The 22702-nt window shown below is 51.2% G+C and overlaps 1 protein-coding gene across 12 annotated transcripts in view; it reads left to right on the forward strand.

Moving 5' to 3' along the window:
• LRRFIP1 (LRR binding FLII interacting protein 1) overlaps nucleotides 1-22702 on the forward strand; it is a 144493-nt gene that overhangs the window by 56921 nt on the left and 64870 nt on the right. For 7 of the 12 annotated variants that reach the window (XM_061188935.1, XM_061188942.1, XM_061188946.1 and 4 more), the window contains exon 2: nucleotides 21018-21104. In XM_061188935.1, the coding sequence (XP_061044918.1) occupies nucleotides 21018-21104 (87 nt within the window). Of the gene's footprint in view, nucleotides 1-1557; nucleotides 1992-21017; nucleotides 21105-22702 lie in introns of those variants that run through there. The other 5 variants (XM_061188951.1, XM_061188930.1, XM_061188948.1 and 2 more) reach the window with 4 other exon arrangements.

Below are 22702 nucleotides of genomic sequence, written 5' to 3' on the forward strand. Positions count from 1 at the left end.
AGTGTCATAGCAAGAAAACAAGGTATTAAAGGTATGCATTTCAATCTCTCTGAAAGTTATTCTTGCCAACCTAACGCTGCTATCCAACAAGGCTCGGCGCTGTGTTCCCGCTCATCAGAGTGGAAACCTGCTGTTTCTCCCGCAGAGGCCACTTTGGGTCTTTACTCGGCCTTGCTTTTCTGCTGTCCCTACTCTCTCCTAGGTTAGGACCTCGGTCCCTCAGAACCTTGTCTGTTCCCCACCCCCCCTACGCCCCCCGACACATACACCGTTCCTTCCAGAGCCCCCTGCCCTGAAGCCAGAGCGGGAAGGCGAGTGCACTCAAGCCTTGCGCTAACGTGTTACCGAGAAGGAGGTGAGTGGGGCAGAGAGTGCGGAACTGGGGGACTGTAACATTTAAATGTATATTTGCGGTCTGTCGAGGCTTTCGCTGGAGCCGCCTTTGCAGAGAATTAGGCCCAGCCGCTCTATTCTGAAGTTCTCGTTTCGGGGGCGGGGAGGTGGTCTTTCTGAGAACGACCTCCGAAAACGTGCCCCCCGGGCATGGGCAGGAAGGGCCCGGGGCCGCCTGGACGCAGGGTAGGGGGCGGTGGGGGGGGGGCGGGAAGCTTCCAGGCGCCACAGGCAGCGGGCTGGGCCGGGGCAGGTTGGCATTCCGATGAAAATCTGCGTCGCTTCCTGCCCGTCGCTTCTGCTTCGGCCTCGCGAGGTCAGGAGACGTTTCGTTGCTTTGCATGTAGGACTTCTAAAGAACGAGCGACTCGAGTTCTGCGGCTGCAGGAGGCGCGTGCTGGGCGGCCGGGGCCCCGTCCCGCCGCTGGACGCTCCTCTCCGCGCCCTTCCCGCGCGGCGCCCGGCGGGGACCTCGGATCGGCCCCTGCCCCGCACGACCTCCCGCCGGATCCCTGGCCGGTGCAGCCCCCCGGCTCTGAGACGCCGCATCCGCGCCAAACCGCGTTCTTCGCCGCCGCTTGCGGAGGGGGAGGCGGGCGGGGCCGCACCCGGCCCTCGGATGCTTGCTCTCACCCCCGCGGGCCGCGCGGTGTGGTCGCCCTGGAAGCCGGCCCTTTCTCCGGGTGACGCGTTAGCTGGGTACCCCGACCAGCAGGTGCTGCGGAGCTCGGGCCAGGTAGACGCGTCCGCAGAAGCTCATTTCGGCCTGAATTTGGAGAACACCTTGGGGCGGGAGCCCAGCACCGACGGCGAGGGGGGCGGGGTCGGGGTCTGGCGGGGCACTCCGCCCCGCCCCCGCGCGGGCCCCGCCCCGGGGACCCCGCCCCGCTCTGGCTCCTCCCCCAGAGGACCCCGCCCCTCGCGCAGAACCCGCCCCCGCGCAGGCTCCTCCCCAGGGCGACCCAGGCCACGCGCGGGCGCCTCCCCACTCCCCCTCAAGTCCTCCAAGGCCTCTCAGCTCGCCTTCTTTCGGCGGCTGGGTGGGCGGCCGACGGGGCTGTGGGCGGGGCCGGCTCGGGTCCTTTTTCCCCACCGCCTTTCGGGTGGGGGGCGGAGGAAGGCTGGGGGGTGGTTAATAACCGCGGCGCTGGGGCGCGGGGAGGAGCGCGCGCTGAGAACGGGGCGGGCGTGGTGCGTGGTGGAGCGCCGGCGGGACCCTCGTGGGTGGAGGGCTGGGGGCGGCCCCAGCTTCTCTTCTCCCGGGCGCCGCCACCCCAGGCCCGCGGGCTCCCGGGCTCCGGCCACCTGCGCCCCGCCCCTGCGGCCGCGCCCCAGCCCCGGAACCGCGGAGGCGCGCCCCCGCCTCGGGAAGGGCGAGGTTCCCGTCCCGACGCGCGGATTTGTCTCCGGGCAGTAGCCCCGCCGTTCTCGGCATGCGGCTGCGCTGAGAGCCGGCCCGCCCGCGGATCCGGGGAGCCGGGCGTTGGCTCCCTTTGCCTGCTGTGTGAGAAGGTGGACCTGCAGCCGGCAGGATGACCAATCCTGCGGCCGCGCAGAACCAGGAAATAGACTGTCTGAGCCCAGAAGCTCAGAGACTGGTAAGAAGAAAACACATTTTCGAAACTTTTGGTTCTGATTGCCAGTGTTTGGTCCTTGTTGATGTTCTAGGGGCCAAGGGCAGGCGGCACCTTCCGCCGCAATCATCTGTGCCCGGGGAGGTGTGGGGCTGCCTCGCTGGCCGGGGACCCCCCCTTAAACGAACGTCCCCACGCGAGCATGAGCGGAGGGGTGGCCTGCTCTCGGTTCAGTTCGCGGCTCGGTGTGCACTGTCCCTCCCTTGCGCCCTGGAAAGCACATTTACCTGGGCAGCGCCCCTCAGCCGGACGGAAAGGGACTTCGTGTGGTCCCCTCTGCCCGCAGTTACGGCCTTTTGACGGGCTCTGCCCAGCTGCGTGACTCGGCCGCGGATCCAGCCGAGGTGTGAGACCTGCGCGTGGTCTAGAGTTTCGCCCAGAACTGCTAGTTTGATGTTTTACAAAATACAGCACCTAGGAACTGCTGCCCAGAGGCGGTGCCCTCACTCAGGCTGGCACCCCCAGTGGCTGGGTGGCTTGGAGCACTTACCCTGCGCTGGGCCTTAGAACCAATGGGTTGCACCCGGTTTCTCTAGTTCCCCCAAGGACCCCAGTTCCCAGATCCACTTTGGCTGGTCTCCTGGGGTCTCCGGGTCCGGAGGGGATCCTCCCTCTGGGGGATTTTGCAGTTATCCGGCTCAACAGCCAGCGTTGGAACCATGGATGTGGGAGTAGTTTGGTGTTAAAATCGGGCAGGGGGTGAGGTGGGGAAGGTTTGTAACTACCCGTTTTCATGTGGCTTGTGGTTGATGATGAATGGGAATATTTAAAGGTGAAAGGGCGCAGTTTGGAAAAGAAGCACGTCATTAAGTTAGTACTGCAGACAGGAGAGAGACCCTAGATTTCCACTTTATCCGGCCTGTGTGGAACCTTGATAACAGTGTGAACCCCAAATAATCACTCCTTCACCAGGTAGGAATTAATCACCTACTGAGTGTTTGTGGAAGATTCAAGATGAGTAAGACTGCCCTGCCCTGAGCTTCCCGGTCAACACCAGAGAGGGGTGTAGAAACGGATTCTGATGAATACACACTTGAAAATTACATTCCTTGCTGAGGACAGTCAGGTGGATATTTTTAAGGTTCTCGTTAGCGTGCTCCTCTGACCTGACTTAACGTTCCACCCCCGGACCAGACCTTTGGAGCTGGTTCCTACCCCTTAACCGAGTTGGGAACCTACAGAGAGATCCTTGAATCACCGTCAGGGAAGGGCCCTTGGAAGAAAGAAGGATGGGAATGCCTCTGAGAGATGCCCAAGCTCCCAAGGAGCCGCCTAGGCAAACCATAGATGGCAAGAACAGGCTGATGTTAATCCTGGGCAAGATTTGAGCTCAGAGGAATGAACTGCTGGGCAAGGAGAAGAAAAGAGTGACCATGGAGGACAGGATGTGAGGAAGGGAGCGCCAGGCCGTCAGAGGCAGGAGTAGAAATAACACCTGTCACCCGAAGGCGCTGGCTGCACCGTCTCATTAACCCTTAACTTAACCCTGGGACTGGATCTGGTTGAGATGCATGCTTCACAGAGATGCTGCTGGGAGTTGGTGACAGGAGAGACCGGAACAGCTGCTGATTGAGGAGGTGCTCGGTGGGCACAGCCCACCTTCTCCTACCCCCAGTTCCAGGATCCAGTAAGCTCTGAAAATAAGAAGTTGTTTCTCTTTTTTGTAAGTTGTTAGCAGGATTCATTTGGCAGTGATGGGAGGCTATTCGCGGCCCCCAAGTCTCATCTTATTGCAGGTATCTGTGCCAAGGTCCCCAGGTCCCATTTGGCTGATGGGAGGCTATTTTCAGTCTTTATTCTTCTTAGTGTGAATATTCATACATTTCTCTGCAGGCATGTTAAGGTTCTTGACTAAGGGCTGTTACTCTGGGTTGTTACAGAATATATGGTGTATGCATCTTGTTACCTTTCTAAAATCCAAAAATGTTGAATTCTGAAACACATTTGGTCCTAGGGGTTTTCAGTAATCAATTGTGAACTTGCTTAAGTAAATAGCAGCAAAAATTTTTTAGAGCAGAACTGTTTACTGAGGTTAATGGTTGAAAAGGAAACCGTTGCTGAAGGGCCAGTGGGGTGGGGTGGGATGTGTCAGAAGGAGTCGCCCAGCAGCCACCCTGGGCGGTAGTGTTCCAGCGGGAGAACGGTGGGCATTTCAGACTGGCTTGTGCTGGCTTGTGTTCTGCGTCCAGAGACCCTGTGTCCCGGGATCAGGGGTCTCCGGGGAGGAGGAGGGCCGGGGCCACCTGGGTGTGAGGCCAGAGCTGGGGTTGGCAGGAGGAGATGGATTCGTCCAGCTCCATCTCACGGGGCCAAGAAAAAAGCAGGATCCGAGCAGGAAGTCCAGGCTCCTTGCAGGAGAGGACAGTGTAGAAACCATGTTTCTTTAACTTTTGTAACTTCCCCATGTTCGTGCCGGGTTGTGTCACCTCTGGTCGTTTTCCACATACTGATTAGCACTAAGTCCTCACAGACGACCAGCCCCATTCTGAGAGAGGCTGTCAGGGTAGAACGTGGACCCCCAAGTCTCATCTTACTGTAGGTACCAGTGCGCAGGTCCCCAGGTCCTGGTGGCGAGGGGACATGTGGATGAACGGGGCGGGGAGGTTAACACAGTGCTGGGGGGCTGACCCTGCTGGGCTCAACAGGAGACCTTTGAGCATTGGAATCATGGTTTGCTTTAGATGAATCATTTGCCCAAACAGTTAAGGTATAAAAACAGTAAGTTAGGTCTTTTCTCATAGTAGCAAGAGTGTCCCACTAGGGCAAAGATGGAGACTCAACTTCCCTTTTTCTTTAAGGGTTAGTTTCTGTTCAGCCTGAACTAATATCAAAGTAGTGGAAGCCTCCTTAGCAAACTTTTTGTCAACCCTGCCGTCTAAACTGCCACTTACAGTGAGCACAGGAAATCGAGTTATTTATAGCGGCTGAAGTGTTTTCAGGCAAAGTTGATTGGTGTATTACCTGATTAGAGTTTGGTTCTTATCTAGTTTCTACAGAATTATGAGGCCACATGTTGGTGCGCTGTGTTTGCTCCTCAAAAGGCAATGTTCAAGAGGAAATTCTTATCCCTGAAAAATCAGGCTGTGTGACTCAGCAAAGGAAATGTGTTTTGTTTTTTTTTTCCCCAGAACCCACAGACTTTATTTATTTATTTATTTATTTATTAAACATCTTTATTGAAAGGAAATGTTTATGACTAGTTACTCATATGCCAGTGTTTCCAAAATATCTGATCATATTTTAAAAGTTTTAATCTTGGAGCTCCATTGGCCATAAGGTTCGAAATACTAACCTGTTAAGGCAGTAAGCCTGTTACATCTCACTATATGTTAGACGTGGGTCAGGGAGAAGAGGAATATTTATTACTTTACTGCTTTTACTCTGGGCCACCCAAATTTTACTCTGTGTGTGTGTGTTTTAAAGCAGCTTATTTCCATATTTTCATGGAATGGATTTACCAGAACTTTCATTATTCAGACAGTCTAGATAAAATTAAGTAAATGAACTTCTTTCTTCTAAGTTAAAAAAGCACTATTTTGACTACATCCAAGATTAAGTGATTCAGGATTGCCATGTGTTTGATTGCAGACTACCACTAAAATCCCCTTTCTGTGCCTCATGTATTCTTTTGGGGGAGGGCCAGAGTTTCAAGTGGTTTTCTCCTTAATACTGTAACTTGACAACTTTAAAGCCGTATAAATAGTTTTGTTTGGACGCTAAAGTACAACTACTCTAGTTGTAGTTTAAATTACTATAAGGAAGATTTACTTTTCGTTTTAACTAAAATGTTTCATTTATATGTTTGTGTAATAGAGCTTATCAAAGCACCATCGTTTCTGATCCTCACATCTGTTTTATTATCTCTGGCCAGTGGGTGTGTAGTCTTCCTGTGGGAAGAGAAATAGGAGTGGGCTTTTGGTGTGGGTGGGGAATCTCCACCTACCTCCTCTGAAATTTCCCCAGCACTCTTTCTCCTGGTGAGTGCTTCAGCATGCTTGTCTTCTCCTGGTGCTTTTAAACCTCCTGTGAGCTGAATTCATACTGTCGTTGTAGAAGACACTGTGTAGGTAGTAACAGTAGGTAGCATCTCCCAAACCCCTGCCGTGTCAGCCCTGTTAAGTGTTTTCTGTAGAAGTCTTCCCTTCGCCTTGCATAACCTCAGAGGTGGTTTCGTTATCTCCACTTAGACGTAAAGAGAAAACGGGCTCAGAAAGTTCAGGGGACTTTCCCAAGGCCACACAGCCAGCAGGCAGTGGGGCCAGTTCAGACCCAGCCCTGCTGCTTCAGAGCTGGTGCTGATGATGTCAGCACCATACACGATGCTCGGGCAGGGTCTGGCAGGCAGTCAGCGAGCATCATTGCTCTTGTCAGGCTCTCTTTTGCAGCCCTGGGGCCTCACAACCCCAGTATCAGGGCTGAAGGGTTTCTTTTTACTAAGGCAGCCTGTTAGGACACAAGACCTTGCTCTGGAGTGCGTACTGAGAAGCCTTCATTTGATGAACGTTTCCTTTCTATTTCTGGTAGTTTTTCAGACAAAAGAACACTCAATGAACTGTATTTTTTCTAAATAAGGAAAGGAATCGTAGAAATGACAGAGCTGCAGAAATTTTTATTTTTCTGTTTTTCATACTGTACCACCTTTTTAGCTGTCACTTGTGTCAAGCCGTGCTGGGAGCTGCTGGGCACCAGCCTCATTCCTGCGTGCTGTATAGCTCCTCCCTGCCATCCAAACAGACAAGCTTGTTGAGGATGGAAATGACGGCTTCTGGCTCTTTCCTAGCTGGTTCCAGGAGAATCACTGGAGCATGGGAAAGGCTGTCAGTAGTTGTGTGCGGCCTACATGGGAAAGTGTGGAGCTGCCGGAGGGTCCAGCCTTATTCTGAGAAGGAACAGTGTTCGTGTTTTGTGTCACCTGAAAGGTGCGGAGTTTGCAGGGAAGACCCTGAGTGGAGCAGGTGAAGTGAAGGGTATGGAGCCCGGAGGCATTGGCTGGAGGGCACCTGTCACCTGGAGAGCTGCACAGGTGAGGCCAGGCCGCTCTTACCTGTCACCCGTCGGTCCTGCCGGTCACACACAAGGTTATTTGTGGCCATCACGCCCTCGCTTGTAACTCCAATATGTTGAGACTGTTGAAGGAAGTGTGAGCATCACCCATCTCAGAAAAAAATTTTAAATGTATTAACAACAAGAGACCTTTATTTGCATGGGAGCTGCTGTGCACTGTTTTTTGTTTTAATTAATTAATTTTATTTATTTTCGGCTCCATTGGGTCTTCGTTGCGGTGTGCGGGCTTCTCGTTGTGGTGGCTTCTCTTTGTTGCAGAGCACGGGCTCTAGGCACGCAGGCTTCAGTAGTTGTGGCACGCGGGCTCAGTAGTTGTGGCTCGCGGGCTCTAGAGTGCAGGCTCAGTAGTTGTGGCACACGGGCTTCGTTGCTCCGCGGCATGTGGGATCTTCCCAGACCAGGGCTCGAACCCGCGTCGCCTGCATTGGCAGGCGGATTCTTAACCACTGTGCCACCAGGGAAGTCCTGTGCACTGTTTTTTTGTTGTTTTTTTAAAATTTTATTTATTTATTTATTTATTTATGGCTGTGTTGGGTCTTTGTTTCTGTGCGAGGGCTTTCTCCAGTTGCGGCAAGCGGGGGCCACTCTTCATCGCGGTGCGCGGGCCTCTCACTGTCGCGGCCTCTCTTGTTGCGGAGCACAGGCTCCAGACGCGCAGGCTCAGCAATTGTGGCTCACGGGCCTAGTCGCTCCGCGGCATGTGGGATCTTCCCAGACCAGCGCTCGAACCCGTGTCCCCCGCATTGGCAGGCAGATTCTCAACCACTGCGCCACCAGGGAAGCCCTGTGCACTGTTTTTATTCATCAGCTTGAGTGTGGGTCATTGTTAAGCCAAAGATTGTGTTGCGAAGTTTGAATAGGTAAATGTTATTAGTCTGCTCTCGATAAAGGAACATGAATAATTTTGTTCCTGATTAAAATGTTTGTTATTCTGGTATGTTTTTCTGAGAAGCAAAGTCAGGAGATTTCCAGTAGCAAAATGAGGAAAGAGAACTCTATGGACAGTCTCAGGGTGCAAAGAATTCACCCCAGTGTAGAGACATAGCATTTCAGAGGCAAAGGGAGCACCCAGAGATCACGTCACCTGGTCCCCTTGCCCCCCGGTATTGAGGGCTAGTGTTCAAAAGTGATGCAGTTTGTCCAAGTTCACATAATGGGTCAGCAACAGAGCCAGCGCTGGTAGCTTGGTCTTGAGACCCCTCTCTGGACAGTCTCTGTCTTCGGAAACTCAGGGCCCTGCTGAGAACACCACAGTCACAGCCGCGAGAGGTGGCTTTTCCACCTGGTCCCCGACGAGCCGGCTCCTAACAAGCAGTGACGTAAAGTGGCCTTGCGAGGTAGAGGCTTCTTTGAAGGCTGCTGTTTTATCATAAAATTCCGTAATCATTTTACAGTCCATAACTCATCTGATTTGATTTTGATGGAAACATAGTGTTTTAAATAACCAGTTAAACTTTAGTCCTTAACTTTATGTCCTCCAAATCATCAAGTAAAATTGATAACGTGTCTTGTTTATTTTGTGGCTTAAGCACTGGCCCCCAGACCTGTGCCCTGAACCTGTGGCTGGGCTGTTTCAACAAGCATGGCCGTGCAGTAGAGGGGTTCATTCCCCCCCATCCCACCCCGAAGTTTTAAAACTGTGGTTTGCAGCTCTGTCAGACCCAATGCCCCTTTTTTATAACAAGTTTTTAACATCCTTATTACTAACCTGAAATGAAGTTCCTAGGTGGTAAAATCTCCCTTCACACATAATTTCAAGTCAATATAATGTTTTAACTGTAACATTAAAAAAAAATAAAATGAAAGTAAATCACAGTGACAGAATGTGAATATTGAGAGTAACTCTTGGGAAGGTTCTGAACAAAGCCATGTGTGATCTTCCCTTGATTTCCATGCAGATTGCATTCCTGGAATATTCAGTGTATGTTAAAACTACTCAGAATGTATTTTGAATTTATAAGTGGGTTGGAATGAATTTGTAGGTCTGAAAGTTATAATGTGGTTTTTCTATCTGCTTGAGTAGCCAATGGGAAAGTTCCTCATTGTGCGGGCCTGAGTACAGGATGGTTGACATTACCATGCCCTGCCCGCTAAATGCCATTAGTCCCCTCCTCCAATCACTGTGAGTTCCCAGCAGCCCCCCCCAACAGTTCCAGAATGCCCTCTCAAGCGTTGGCCCTTCCCCCATTGACAACTGTCATCCCACAGTGCCTTCTTCTCCGTGGCCATCATAATTACGGTCATGGCTGAAAAGAGCAGGCCCCCTTGTGGGGGAACTTACCGTGATTGCCTGAGCGAGGGGTTTGGAAAGATGAGATGTTGAGAGTGGAGTAAAATGCACGTGGCAGCTGAGGGACGCGGGGACAGTGGACACATGTGGTACAGAGGCCAGGATCGCCACTGTTTCTGAGCTGCCAGCTGTATACGCTCCCTCTCCTGTTCCTGCCTGTGCAGGAGAACGCATTGCCCAGTCTGCTTGGTTGCTTTGAATAGCAAACTATTTTTAGAATCTACTGCATATGAGGAGTTGGGGGTTTACATAGAAAACAAAAGTTGGTAGCTGTTGCCACTTCCTGTAGCAAAGTCAACTCAGGAAAATCATAAAGACCGGAGAGGAAATAAATAAAATAGAGTTTAAAAAACAGAAAAGATCTATAAAACCAAGAGCTGGTTTTTTAAAAAGATAAACAAAATCAACAGACCTCTAGGCAGGCTCACCAAGAAGAAAAAGAGGGAGGACCCAAATAAACAAAATAAGAAATGAAAGAGGAGAAATAGCAACTGAGACCACAGAAATACAAAGAATTATAAGAGAATACTATGAACAGTTATATGCCAACGAATTGGACAGCCTAGAAGACATAGACAAGTTTCTAGAAACATAACAGCCTGCCAAAACTGAGTCAGGAAGAAACAGCTAATTTGAACAGACTGATTACTAGAAGTGAAATAGAATCTGTAATTAAAAACAAACAAACAAAAAACCTCCCTGCAAACAAAAGTCCAGGACTAGATGGCTTCACTTGGGAATTCTACCAAACATACAAGGAAGAACTTATGATAGGTATCCTTCTCAGACTATTCCAAAAAAACTGAAAGGAAGAGGGAACACTCCCAAATTCATTCTATGAAGCCACCACCACCCTGACACCAAAACCAGACAAAGACACTACAAAAAAAAACAAAATTGCAAGCCTATATCTTTGATGAATATAGATGCAAAAATCCTCAACAAAATATTAGCAAACTAAATACAACAATACATAAAAAGGATCATACACATAATCAAGTTGGATTCATTCCAGGGTTGCAAGGATGGTTCGACATACGCAAATCAATCAATGTGATACACCACATCAACAAAAGGAAAGACAGAAACCACATGATCATCTCAATAGATGCAGAAAAAGCATATGACAAAATTCAACATTCCATTCATGACAGAAACTCTCACCAAAGTGGTTACAGAGGGGACATGTCTCAACATAATAAAAGCCATTTACGACAAACCCACAGCCAGTGGGTTTTCACTCAGTGGTGAAAAGCTGAAAGCCTTCCCGCTAAATTCAGGAACAAGATAAGGATGCCCACTCTCACCACTTCTATTCAACATAGTATTGGAAGTCCTAGTCATAGCAACCAGACAAGAAAAAGAAATACAAGGTATCCAAATTGGAAGAGAAGAGGTAAAATTGTCACTATTTGTAGATGAGATGAAGAACCCTAAAGTCTCCACACAGAAACTGTTAGAACTAATAAATGAATTCAGCAAAGCAGCAGGATACAAGATTAATATACAGAAATCTATTGCATTTCTTTACACTAATAAGGAAGTATCAGGAAGATAAAGTAAAAAAACAATCTTGTTTAAAATCACATCAAAAAAAAATACCTGGGCTTCCCTGGTGGCGCAGTGGTTGAGAATCTGCCTGCCAGTGCAGGGGACACGGGTTCGAGCCCTGGTCTGGGAGGATCCCACATGCCGCGGAGCAACTGGGCCGGTAAGCCACAATTACTGAGCCTGCGCGTCTGGAGCCTGTGCTCCGCAACAAGAGAGGCCGCGATAGTGAGAGGCCCGCGCACCGCGATGAAGAGTGGCCCCGCTTGCCACAACTAGAGAAAGCCCTCGCACAGAAACGAAGACCCAACACAGCCAAAAACAAACAAATAAATAAATAATAAAAATAACGGAATTCCTTAAAAAAAAAAAATACTTGTTGAAAAAAATAAATGAATGTAAAGGTGAAAAAAAAAATACCTAGGAATAAACTTAAACTAAGGTGGTAATAAAAGCTATCTGCTGAAAATTATAAAATGTTGATTAAGGAAACTGAAGATGATTCAAAGAAATGGAAAGATATCCCATGCTCTTGGACTGGAAGAATTAATATTGTTAAAATGGCCATACTACCCAAAGCAATCTACAGATTTAATGCAATCCCTATCAAAATACCCATGACAGAATACCCATAGAACTAGAACAAATAATCCTAAAATTTATATGGAACCAAAGAAGGCCCAGAATTGCCAAAGCACTTCTGAGGAAAAAGAACAAAGCTGGAGGCATAACCTTACCAGACTTCAGACAGTACTACAAAACTACAGTAATCAGAACAGCGTGATATTGGCACAAAAACAAACATATAGACCAATGGAACAGAATAGAGAGCCCATAAATAAACCCACACACTTACGGTCAATTAATCTACAACAGAGGAGGCAAGAATATACAGTGGAGAAAAGACAGTCTCCAACAAGTGTGCTGGGAAAACTGGACAGCTGCATGTAAATCAGTGAAATTAGAACACTCCCTCACACCGTATACAACAATAAACTCAAAATGGTTTAAAGATCTAAATATAGGACATGACACCATAAAACAACTGGAAGAGAACATAGGCAAAATATTCTCTGACAGATTATAGCGATATTTTCTTAGATCTCCCAAAAGCAGTCTCCCAAGGCAAAAGAAATAAAAGCAAAAATAAACAAATGGGAACTAATTAAACTCAAAAGCTTTTGCACAGCAAAGGAAACCATAAACAAAAGGAAAAGACAACCTACGGACTGGGAGAAAATACATGCAAAGGATGCGACCGACAAGGGCTTAATATCCAAAATATACACACAGTGCATACAACTCAATAAAACAAACAACCCAATCAAAATATGGACAGAAGACCTAAATAGACATTTCTTCAAAGAAGACATACAGATGGCTGACAGGCACATGAAAAGGTGCTCAACATTGCTAATTATTAGAGAAATGCAAATTAAAAGCACAATGGGGTATCACCTCACACCAGTCAGAATGGCCATCTTTAAAAAGTCTACAAATAGTAAATGCTGGAGGGGCTGTGGAGAAAGGGGAGCCCTCCTGCACTGCTGGTGGGGATGTAAGTTGGTGCAGCCACTATGGAGAACAGTATGGAGGTTCCTTTAAAAACCAAAAATAGAGTTGTCATATGATCCAGCAATCCCATTCCTGGGCATATATCCAGAAAAGACAAAAATTCTCATTCAAAAAGATACATGCACCCCAATGTTCATAGCATCGCTATTTACAGTAGCCAAGATATGAACCAACCTAAATGTCCATGGACAGAGGAATGGATAGAAGATGTGGTACATATACACAATGGAATATTACTCAGCCATAAAAAAAGAATGAAATAATGCCATTTGCAGCAACATGGAGGGACCTAGATATTGTCATACTTAGTGAAGTCAGAGAAAGACAAATACCATGTGATGTCACCTGTATGTGGAATCTAAAAATAATACAAATGAATCTATGTATGAAACAGAAACAGACTCACAGACTTAGAAAGCAAACTTATGGTTACCAAAAGGGAAGGGGAGGGAGGGAGGGAGGCAGAACAAATGAGGAGTTTGGGATTAACAGATACTAACTACTGTATATAAGATAGATAAGCAACAAGGATATATCTTACAGCACAGGGAATTATATTTAATATCTTGTAATAACCTATAATAGAATATGATATGAAAAAAATAACTGAACCACTTTGCTGTATACCTGAAACTAACACAACATTGTAACTCAGTTCTACTTCAAGAAAAAAATGGCAAGTCAGGAAAAGGATTCTGTATCACAGCCTCATGGTTCCTTTGCGCTGTCTGCAACATGTTGTAAATCACTTTAACACGGGGCTGTGTGTGTCCACCAGCGACTCTGAGATTTCAGCCTTGCCCAACAGGAGCTGTAGTCCTTCCTCATTCCCAGGAACAGTCACACGTGGAGACAGAGGACCCCTGCTTGTTTCTAAACAGAACCAGTTCTTTGTCACACTGCAGGCTTCAACTGCATGATATTCCTATTATATTCACATGAGTGAACCTTAAATTCATCCTTAAACTTTTCCCAAGAGGTTATAAACTACAGTGGTAACATATCACGTGGCCTGAAGAAAATTCTGCCATCACAGAGCATTAGGGTCACTGATTCGCACGCCAGTAATGAGCAGAAAGTCTCCCCGGGCTCTGCGGGGCAGACTGGGAGCAGCTCCCATAGCATCACATCGGTGCCTTTCCAGACTCCAGGGCTTCCTTCTTCTAGGTGGAGGAAATGACGAAAGCCGCTCAGGCCCATTTCTCAAGAGTCGTCCTAGAGTTATGGCTCATAAACCCCTTCCAGCTTCCATGTAGAATTCTGGAACCCTAGGAGAATTTAAGAACAGAATAAGAACTTTTTCTGGGACTGCGGGGTGAGAGGTCTTGGGATCTAGAATTCCACACCACGCTTGAATCCCAGGAAAGCTTCGAAGCTCAGGAAGTATGCAGACAGAGTCAGGACTCCGGAAGTCGTGTGGGGCTTTTTAGAAGGCTATTGAGACTACGTCCTGGGCACCTCTGTCCTCTCCAAGCAGGCAAGACTTCGGTTCCACCAATGTTTATCGTGTTTCTGCTTTTCGAAGATCATGATGTGGGGTTGAACGGGTAGGAGCCACAAAAGGATACAGATATTATCAGAGCTCTTAGAGCCCCCGACGTCACTGGAATTGGGGTGCAGGGTACTGGGGGCGGTGTGTGGCTGCCGCACCCTCGGGCAGTGTCCGCCACTGCTTACAAAACCTCCAGCACAGACAGGAGTTCAGGGAGGAAGGAAGCTGTGCAGGGGCCGGGCTCGGAGGGCAGGGCATGCCTCGCCCAGGGCTTTCTCCTCCCGTCCTGGTGCATAACTTCTCTTTTAGTTTTGCTCAGTCCCCAGGCCAAGCAGGGGGCTGTCCCTGAGTTCCCTGACTCTGAAGAAAGGAGCAGCCATTGTCTCTGGAAGACAGTTTTATTGCAGCTGGGAGTTTCTGGTGCTCCGAGCAGGAGGCCTGTCAGGATCACTGGTAGAACAGGCGTGCATCTGTTTATCCGCTGACTTTTGTGTCCCGCTCTGGTAGAATCCACTTCTGCTCTGTGGTCCGATCTAGAACTAGAGCTGACCAAGCCCTCAGCCTAGTGCAGAGACCCATCACCAATGTAACTCCTGTTTTTGCCGGTGACGTTTTCACATAAGCCTCCAGCCTTTCTCCAGCCCAGCCCGGGTCTAGGCCGCCGAGAGAGGGCATTTCAGAGGGAAGCATCACTTCGGTTGTCTACCTCCTCAGCCAGCATGTGCGCCCCTGGGGCCGGGCCCTTGGCCAGTGGCCTCCGTGCTTCCACCCCTGGACCTGCAGGGTGCTGTAGGGCTGGTGTCCCAGACCCTGGCTGGGTGCCCCTGGCTGTTTTTAGCCATTTGTTTAGGAGGCCCTGGGGCTCAGACTTGTGCTTCTTTGTGTGTTTTTAGCATCTCTCAGACCGTACATATCACCTTAGTATCGGAGTGTTGTCTTATTTATCTCTGGCAAAATAAAATGTAAAAGTGGAACTTTGGAATCAAGGGTTCAGCTTTTTAGAATTATTAGGAGGCAACTTTGGTGATAAAAGGAATCTTCTCTTCCCAACCATCTCCACCATCAAAGGGTGCCTTGCTTTAAAGCCCCGTGTCTGTAAAGCTCTGTTTATGAGGTTCCAGGTCAGGACGGTAGGATCCTGGGGGGCTGTGTCCCCTGTGAGGGGGCTGGGACTCTGGCGTTCGTTCCCCACCAACACTGGGCGGTCCTGAGAAAGCCAGGGAGCCTGGATCTCGTCAGAGGAGGCCCGGCTGGGTCAGCTCCTCCCTCCCCTCCTCCCTAATGCTGGAGGTGCGCGGGAACAGGGAGGGGGGCCCGATGGTGAGGGCTGGGGGTCAACACCACAAGGGTTTTTAGCGATGGCGCCAGGCGACCTTCTCGCGGCAGTGAGCTTGGCCTTGGAGCTTCTCCATTTCTTTCCTTCCCTCTCTTTCTCTCCCTTTCAGCCTCTGCTCCCTTCCCCCACCCCCTTCCTTCCTTCAAAAAATGTTTGCTATTTATTATGAAAAGTGTCAAACATACCCAAGCGGAGATGGGATAACAGAAGGCAGAGGTCCTCGCGCTGGAGGGAGCAGCCAGCTCCCTGGGGGCGGGTGGTAGCCCAGACTGGCCGCACCCGAGGCCCTGACTCAGCGGCTCTGGGGTGGGGCTGGAGACTCTGCATCTTTCACAAGCCCCAGGGGCTGCCGCTGGGGCACAAGGGCCCCCCTTCCTGCCACCAGCCCCACAGCTGCCAGCCTACGGCCACTTTCCCCACCTGAGCGAGGCCGTATCACGTCATCCTTGAATGTCTCAGTGTGTATCTCAACAAAGATGGTCTTGGGCCAAAAAAGGAGGATCTGGGGTCCGGAGCTACGCCTGTTCCAGAGCCCCTTTCGAGGACAGTGGACTGAGGGACGGGCAGCAGGACCGGCCTGGCCACCAAGCTCTCGGGGGGCGCGCGGCCCTGCCAGTGTCGTGCGGTCACAGTGAGCAGGCCTGGGGCTTAGTAGCCAGTGGAGGACCCACTGACCTTGACCTCCGGTGGGAGCTGAAGGACGATGGCTGACAGCCATCGGGGGCGGGGGGAGGGGGAGCCTAGGAAGTCTCGTTTCCCAAACCTTGTTTTACAGCCCTGTGCAGTTTATCATTTGTACCCTAAATGCCATAGGTCCGTCTCCTTTGCTCCATCCTTTCCCTTCGGCCATTGTCGTCTCCCTTGAGGTTGGGAGCACGGTGGGGAGGGGGTCAGGGTGGAGAAATGCCCCACCTCCAAGGCCGGAGGCGTCAGCAGACCGTGTGCCTGGGTTCGGGTTTGGGTGAGTGGTGTCCAACGTGGCACGGGCTGGCTCCTGGGGCCATGTGGGCCTCCTTGGGACGCTGGGCTCCTGACATTCCCTCCAGGGCCCTCTCGCCTCTCCGCTCGTCCTTGGCACGTGGTTCATGTTCTCGGGCTCCCTCCCCCCGCTCAGAAGCAGCCTCTCCTCACTTCCCGGGTCTCACGCCGCCCTCCTCACCCCGGTCCTGCTCCCCACGTTCAGCCAGAGCCACGTTTCTAAAGCGAGAGTCAGACCCCACTGTGCTCTGCCTTCTTCAGACCCGTCAGTGGTTCCGCGTTCCTTCAAGGTAAGGTTCCAGGGCTGAGGCTAGCGCGGGCAGCCGGGCCCTCGGGACTCCGCCGCCCTGTGCTGGCCCCTTGCAGCCCGCCCCCTCGCCTGGCCTTCTCCTCTTTGCTCCTCGGCGTTGGCTTCGGGCTCCCGTCCTCCAGGACGCCTTCCTGACACCCGGACGGGTTATGTTCTCCTACAGAGCAGCCCCAGCACGGTTTCTCACCCACCGTAGCACTTGTCACTTGTACATGGTCCCCGAGAGCTTTGTGTGCACCCCCTGAGACTGGGGCCCCAAACTGCACATTGAAAGTCCTTCCCCTGCAGTCTCGGCAGTGCTGCGAGGCCTGGGCTGGGGTGCTGATGGCCAGGAAGCTGCAGTCCCCTACAGGCGAGGGACAGAAAGTGAAAGTGTGCATTTGGAGACTCAAACAGTGTGACACGGCTGTGACCTCAAGCATGTGAGTGTATATTTTACAAAAGTGTCGGTCTGCAAAGGATTTGTCCTGCATCACCGAAGCCCTGGCCGGGGGCACACCGACCCCTGGAACTGCTCGCCTGACGGTCGGCAACTGGAGGGCAGGGCGGGGCCACCCTGGAAGTTTTGGGGGGAATGAACTCGTGCCTGCAGGTCACCAGGGTGGACCATCGCTGTTTTGTACTTTCTGTTCGTTGAACGACTGATCTTATCAGACATTTCCTCTGATGCTGTCTTAAATGAGCATCATCTGTGATGCTCTGTGTCTAGCTGTTTTGTGTTCTTGGCAATGTCAGCGTTTTAGAGTGGAGTGTGTTGTCAGAGCTCTGTGCGGTTTTTCTTTTAGGCGTCGCAGGCTGTGTCGGGGTTATTCTGCTGATACTGGTTTTGTGCTAATGAAGTTGGCTGTGCATAGGTTTTGTGCCCCTTCAGACGTTGGCTTGTGTATCCGTTAGCTTTTAGCCAGAGTCCCAGAAGCAAGCATGGTTGTTACCACTTCCTGTGTTATGAGAGCCTTGTTCCCCGCATATGAGTCATGGAAGAATCCTGTGAGATGTAGGTGCTTCATACGGCGGTGACTGCAAGCATTTGAAACTGTACTGAATTATTTATCTCCTTTCCGCATTCTAATCTAAGGTGAAGCTTGACCACATCGATCTGTCTTCAAGGTTGGCTAGCTCGTGTCCTCACAGGGAGCTTGTCCTGTAACTTGGTTCATTCATGTGGTCCCTTTGTCAACCCAAGCCCAGGTCCCTCAGGTCGGGGGTTGTTCTCATGGACAGGACAGACACGCTGGGTGGGCGTGAGGACCAGAGAGGAGGTGGGCCACGACGGGAGCCCTTTGCTGGTGGGTAGAGGCCCACCAGAGTAGCTGGGGTCTGATGGGACATGATTTTGGAGGCCTGCCAGTCTGGTGGGGAGGCCGTCTCGGGTGGCAGGGACCACCTGCTCAGAGAGGTGGTCTCTTCGAGGATCTTTGCTCCGGTCCCGAGAGGAGTTCGAGCAGAGGAGGGGGCTGGACGGACAGGCTGGGGAGGAGGTGGGCGTGCCGGGGCTCGGGCTCCTTAGTCACAGGGGCACCCACGCTGGGTGAGCAGGAGTCATCCCAGACCTCACCGCCTCGTGCCGGTGGTCTGCTGCTGCGTGACAGATACTCACAAATGTGGCGGCTTAGAACCGCACACGTTGATTACCTCACAGTTCCCATGGGTCAGGGGTCTGGGCACAGCCTGCGGGGCCCCTCTGCTCAGGGTCTCCCAAGGCTGCAGTCAAGGTCTCGGCCAGGCTGCGTCCGTTCTGGAGCTCAGAGCCCTGTTCCCGGCTCACGTGGTTGCGGGTGGCATTCACGTCCTGCTGTTGTGGGACTGAGGTCCCATTTCCCTGCTGACTGTCAGCTGGGCCGCTCTCATTCTTTGTCATGCGACCCCTCACAGGCCCTTTCGCACGTGGCAGCTTGCTTTTGCGAGGCCGGCAGGAGTCTCTGTCTGACCTCCAGGCCCCCTTTTCCAGGGCTCACCTGATGAGGTCAGGCCCGCCCTGGAGCTCTGTTTTGATGAACTCAAAGTCAGTTGATGAGGGACCTTCATTACTAGTGCATTTCTCTTTGCAGTATAATGTAACCCAGTCACAGGAGTGACATCTGTCATACTCACCGTTCTGGCCACACTCAAGGGGAGAGCATGTAGAGCATGTACAGCAGTGATGGGAATCTCGGAGACCACCCTAGAATTCTGCCTGCCACACGCCTCTCTCCCCTGTCCCCCTCTGGCAGCCCCTCCTTCTTCCAGCCTCTTTCTCACATTCTCACTCCTCCACCCCCCTCTTCTTCCTCCATGCCCTCCCTTCTATTTTCCTAAATCCCCTCGCTGTTCCTCACCGCCCCCTCCCCAAGCTGATGGGCTCTGGCTGCCTGGTCCACACCGGCTTAGACCCTGAGCCAACAGCCAGGGAGCCCAGGAAGGGCTGGAGAGGCAGCTGCACTCAGCGTGGACGCAGACCTCTTGCTGGCCCATTGATGGGGCTATAGGGAGTCGGTGTACCCAGATGTCAGTCTGTCAAACCTTCCCCTCCTCTCCCTTCCCCTCCCCTCCCCTCCCCTCCCCTCCCCTCCCCTCTCCTCCCCTCCCCTCTCCTCCCCTCCGTTTTGGCTGGATCTTTTTATAGACCCTGAGCGAGTGGCTCATCACACAATGTAACATGGTTTAGAAAATTGAAAATGGCAATGAGGTATCAGAGTTCTGATGCAGTTGTGATTTTTGACATCCTTGATTTGAAGGACCTGGGCTTGGGTTGATAAAGAAACCACATGAACGAAGCAGGTTATAGAATAAATTCCTTATAAGGACATTAGCTAGCTAATCTCTGACAGATCAGCTGTGGTCAGTTTTCAACTTAGATTACAACTTAGAAAGAAGACAAATGTGTAGTTCTGTGCAATGTAATTGTGGGGTGAGGGCGAGGGACGTCCTTGACATGAGGACCCACGGTCCTGGTGGGAGCCTGCGGTACAGGGTGCCTGGCCTTTGGGAAGAAACTGGACAACAGGACATTTGGGCCACCTCACTGCTTGCTGGCCCCAATGACCACATCAGAAGCACGTGGCCTTCTCTGATGGCCCCGTTTTAAGATGACCTAGGGAACAGCGAAAGCTGTCAGAACTGTTGGAAGAATCACAAGTGTATTCCCATAAAAAATTAAGTGGAAAGGATGGATTTGTTTGATACCAGAAAACCTGAATTCTGGTACCCTTGCACCGTTCATCTCACCGGGCCGTTTTATCACCTGAGATAATGAATAAGCTCGAGATTTGTAGAATGCGAAACAGGGTTCAAGTGCCAGGTCCGACGGTGTTGGTTGGTCCTGGTCAAGCGTTTTAGATGCTCTTGAGTAGAATAGGGCAAATCAGCTACAAGTTGACAGGTAGTTAAATGGAGCCAGATTTTGTTGATTTTCTTTTTTTTTTAATTTATTCATTCATTCATTCATTCATTCACTTATTTATTTATGGCTGTGTTGGGTCTTCGTTTCTGTGCAAGGGCTTTCCCTAGTTGCGGCGAGCAGGGGCCACTCTTCATTGCGGTGCGCGGGCCTCTCACTGTCGCGGCCTCTCTTGTTGCGGAGCACAAGCTCCAGACGCGCAGGCTCAGTAATTGTGGCTCACGGGCCCAGCTGCCCTGTGGCATGTGGGATCCTCCCAGACCAGGGCTCGAACCCGTGTCCCCTGCATTGGCATGCAGACTCAACCACTGTGCCACCAGGGAAGCCCCAGATTTTGTTTTAATGTAACATTTGTAACAGCTGGAACCACTCTGCTCTGGTTGAAGATGTCTTGCTTGAGAAAAGATGGGCTTCCCAGTGCTCAGGTGCTGAAGGGGCAGCTGGGGGGCAGCGGGTAGTAGTGAGGGGTGACTGGACAGGAGTTCTGGAAAGCAGGGCCAGAGTCTCAGCCCTGTGACCTTGGACAGGTCTGGTGGCCTCTCCAGGCCTCTGCTTCCTGCTCTGTAAAGGGAGGGGTTCAACCAGTGACCTGGGGTCTTGTCCAGCTCTAGTGCTTTGCTCCGTGCACTAATCTGTCATCGCTCCAGAGGAAGGCAGACCGTCCAGCCCTGCCACTTACGGGCTGTGTGACCGTGGGCCCCCTACCCTCTCTGTGCCCTAGTTCCCTTATCTATTAACTGGGTATGGTAACACCATCTCCCCAATAGGGCTGTTACGAGGAGTCCGTGGCATAATATGCATGAAGCCCTCAGAATAGCACCCATTGGCATTTAGTAAGGGGTCAATACACGGGAGCAGTCGTGACTACTGTAACTATGGTGACCGTGATTCCTGGACCCTTTTAATGCTTACAAGTCTGTGTTACTATTTATTAAGCTCTGAACAAGAGCATCATTGTCAACCGTGTCCTGGACAGGAGCCGCTGGTCTGTCTCCTAACAGCGTCTCCGGGTCTGTTGCAGGCGGAGGCCAGGCTGGCGGCAAAGCGCGCGGCACGAGCAGAGGCCCGAGAGATCCGGATGAAGGAGCTGGAGCGGCAGCAGCAGGAGGTAACGCCGGGCGGCTCGTCGGTTCTCGCGGGAGGCTTCCTTCCAGGCGGCGCGGGCCCGCGCGGGGCATCTGCCCCTCTGCTGTCGCTCTTGGTTTGAAGGCACCTGTGCCTGTGACTTTGGCTCGAGGTCAGGCCAGGGCGTGGCATAGCACGCGGATGCCAGATGGCCCATCCTGGACACTCAACCTGTTGGATCCTGGGACGAGCCTCCGCACAGAGCGCTTGCCCACGTGGCTCTCCCCGGCCCAGCCTTCTGGCCGGAAGGAGCCAAGAGGTGCTGGCTCTGGACTTGAGGTTCTAACTGTTGAGCTAGAATGCCCATCCTCTGAATTAAAATGTGAACGAAGAACAGGTTATTATTTGTTGAGGCTAACCAGTCTCGTTTAAAAATACTTCCCCTGTGGTTTTTACACTTTTTCATAGGTTTCATGAGGCCTGAAGCCCGTGTGTGATACAGAGAACAGAATACACACTGGATGAAATAACCAGGAAAGAAACTGCCCTCCTGGGAAGGTGGATAGTAATGTGTTTACACACCTGTAAATGCTGTTTGCTACTTTCTTTCACCACCTTGAGCCGGAGCCAGAAGCCACGTGGGCAGCGTGAGGGCTCTTTCACTCGCAGTTTAAGGGGTGGGCTTTCCTGTGACCTTGAAGCCCACGCAGCGAATGAGCGAGTCCCTCTCCATGGTCTCCGCCTTCTCCCTTGGGCCTCGGCCTCGCGGGTTCTGGGGAGCAGCCGTGCCAGGCCCACCGGCAGCTCTGCTTGTTTGGAAGATTTGAATGTATTGTGTTGGAGAGGCAGCCAGCTGCTTTCCCCAGGGCTGATTTTCATACTCAAGAGTCCGGTTTGGTTCATGTAGCCAAATTTTCAAAGTCGAACCAGTGTCTTAAAACTTGTGAGGTTTCCGATAAAACTCTGGATTTCCAGTTTCTCATAAAACCACTGCAGTTTCTGCCGGGTTCCCAAGGTCACGTTCCCTGTAGAGGCGAGGTGCCCACTGTCATTCCCTGCCTGACTGCGAGGTTTGCCACTCTGCGTGGACGTGTGTACTCGGGGGGAGGGGCGTGGCCAGGCTTGAACTTGAGGAGGAAACCTCTCCCACGTGGCTCCAAGAATCGGTTGAAGGTTACTAGAAACTCAAGCCCAGGGGATTAGTTAGGAGAGTCATACCTGGGTCCTGATGACGGGAGGGTGGGGGCCACCAAGGTGGCCCCCGGAGTGATGGGGATGGAGGGGACATGTCCCTGAGAGAAAGGCCACACAACACGCCAGCGGTGATGTTGGGAAGTGGCCTGAGCAGAGGGGCAGCCACACCTCGAACGTATTTTAGGCATCACTTGTCCTGTAATTACCCGTAAACAAAGACAAAACAAATATTTGAAAGTAGATCACCACATTCTCCCTCACTGTTGGAAATACAAATACAGTCGTTAAGTTCTCGTTTTTATGATATTTTGCCTCTAGTTAGTTTAGTATTTTAATTTTTTGTGCTTTTCTTCTCTTAATTTACTCAGAGAAGCACGGGGTTCGCATTTTCTCAGTGCCTTTCCCCACCCAGAATCACATTTATTATTTTAAAATTGGAAATAGAGA

Source organism: Eubalaena glacialis, chromosome 1 (genome assembly GCF_028564815.1).
Source record: "Eubalaena glacialis isolate mEubGla1 chromosome 1, mEubGla1.1.hap2.+ XY, whole genome shotgun sequence".
Classification (NCBI taxonomy): Eukaryota; Metazoa; Chordata; class Mammalia; order Artiodactyla; family Balaenidae; genus Eubalaena; species Eubalaena glacialis.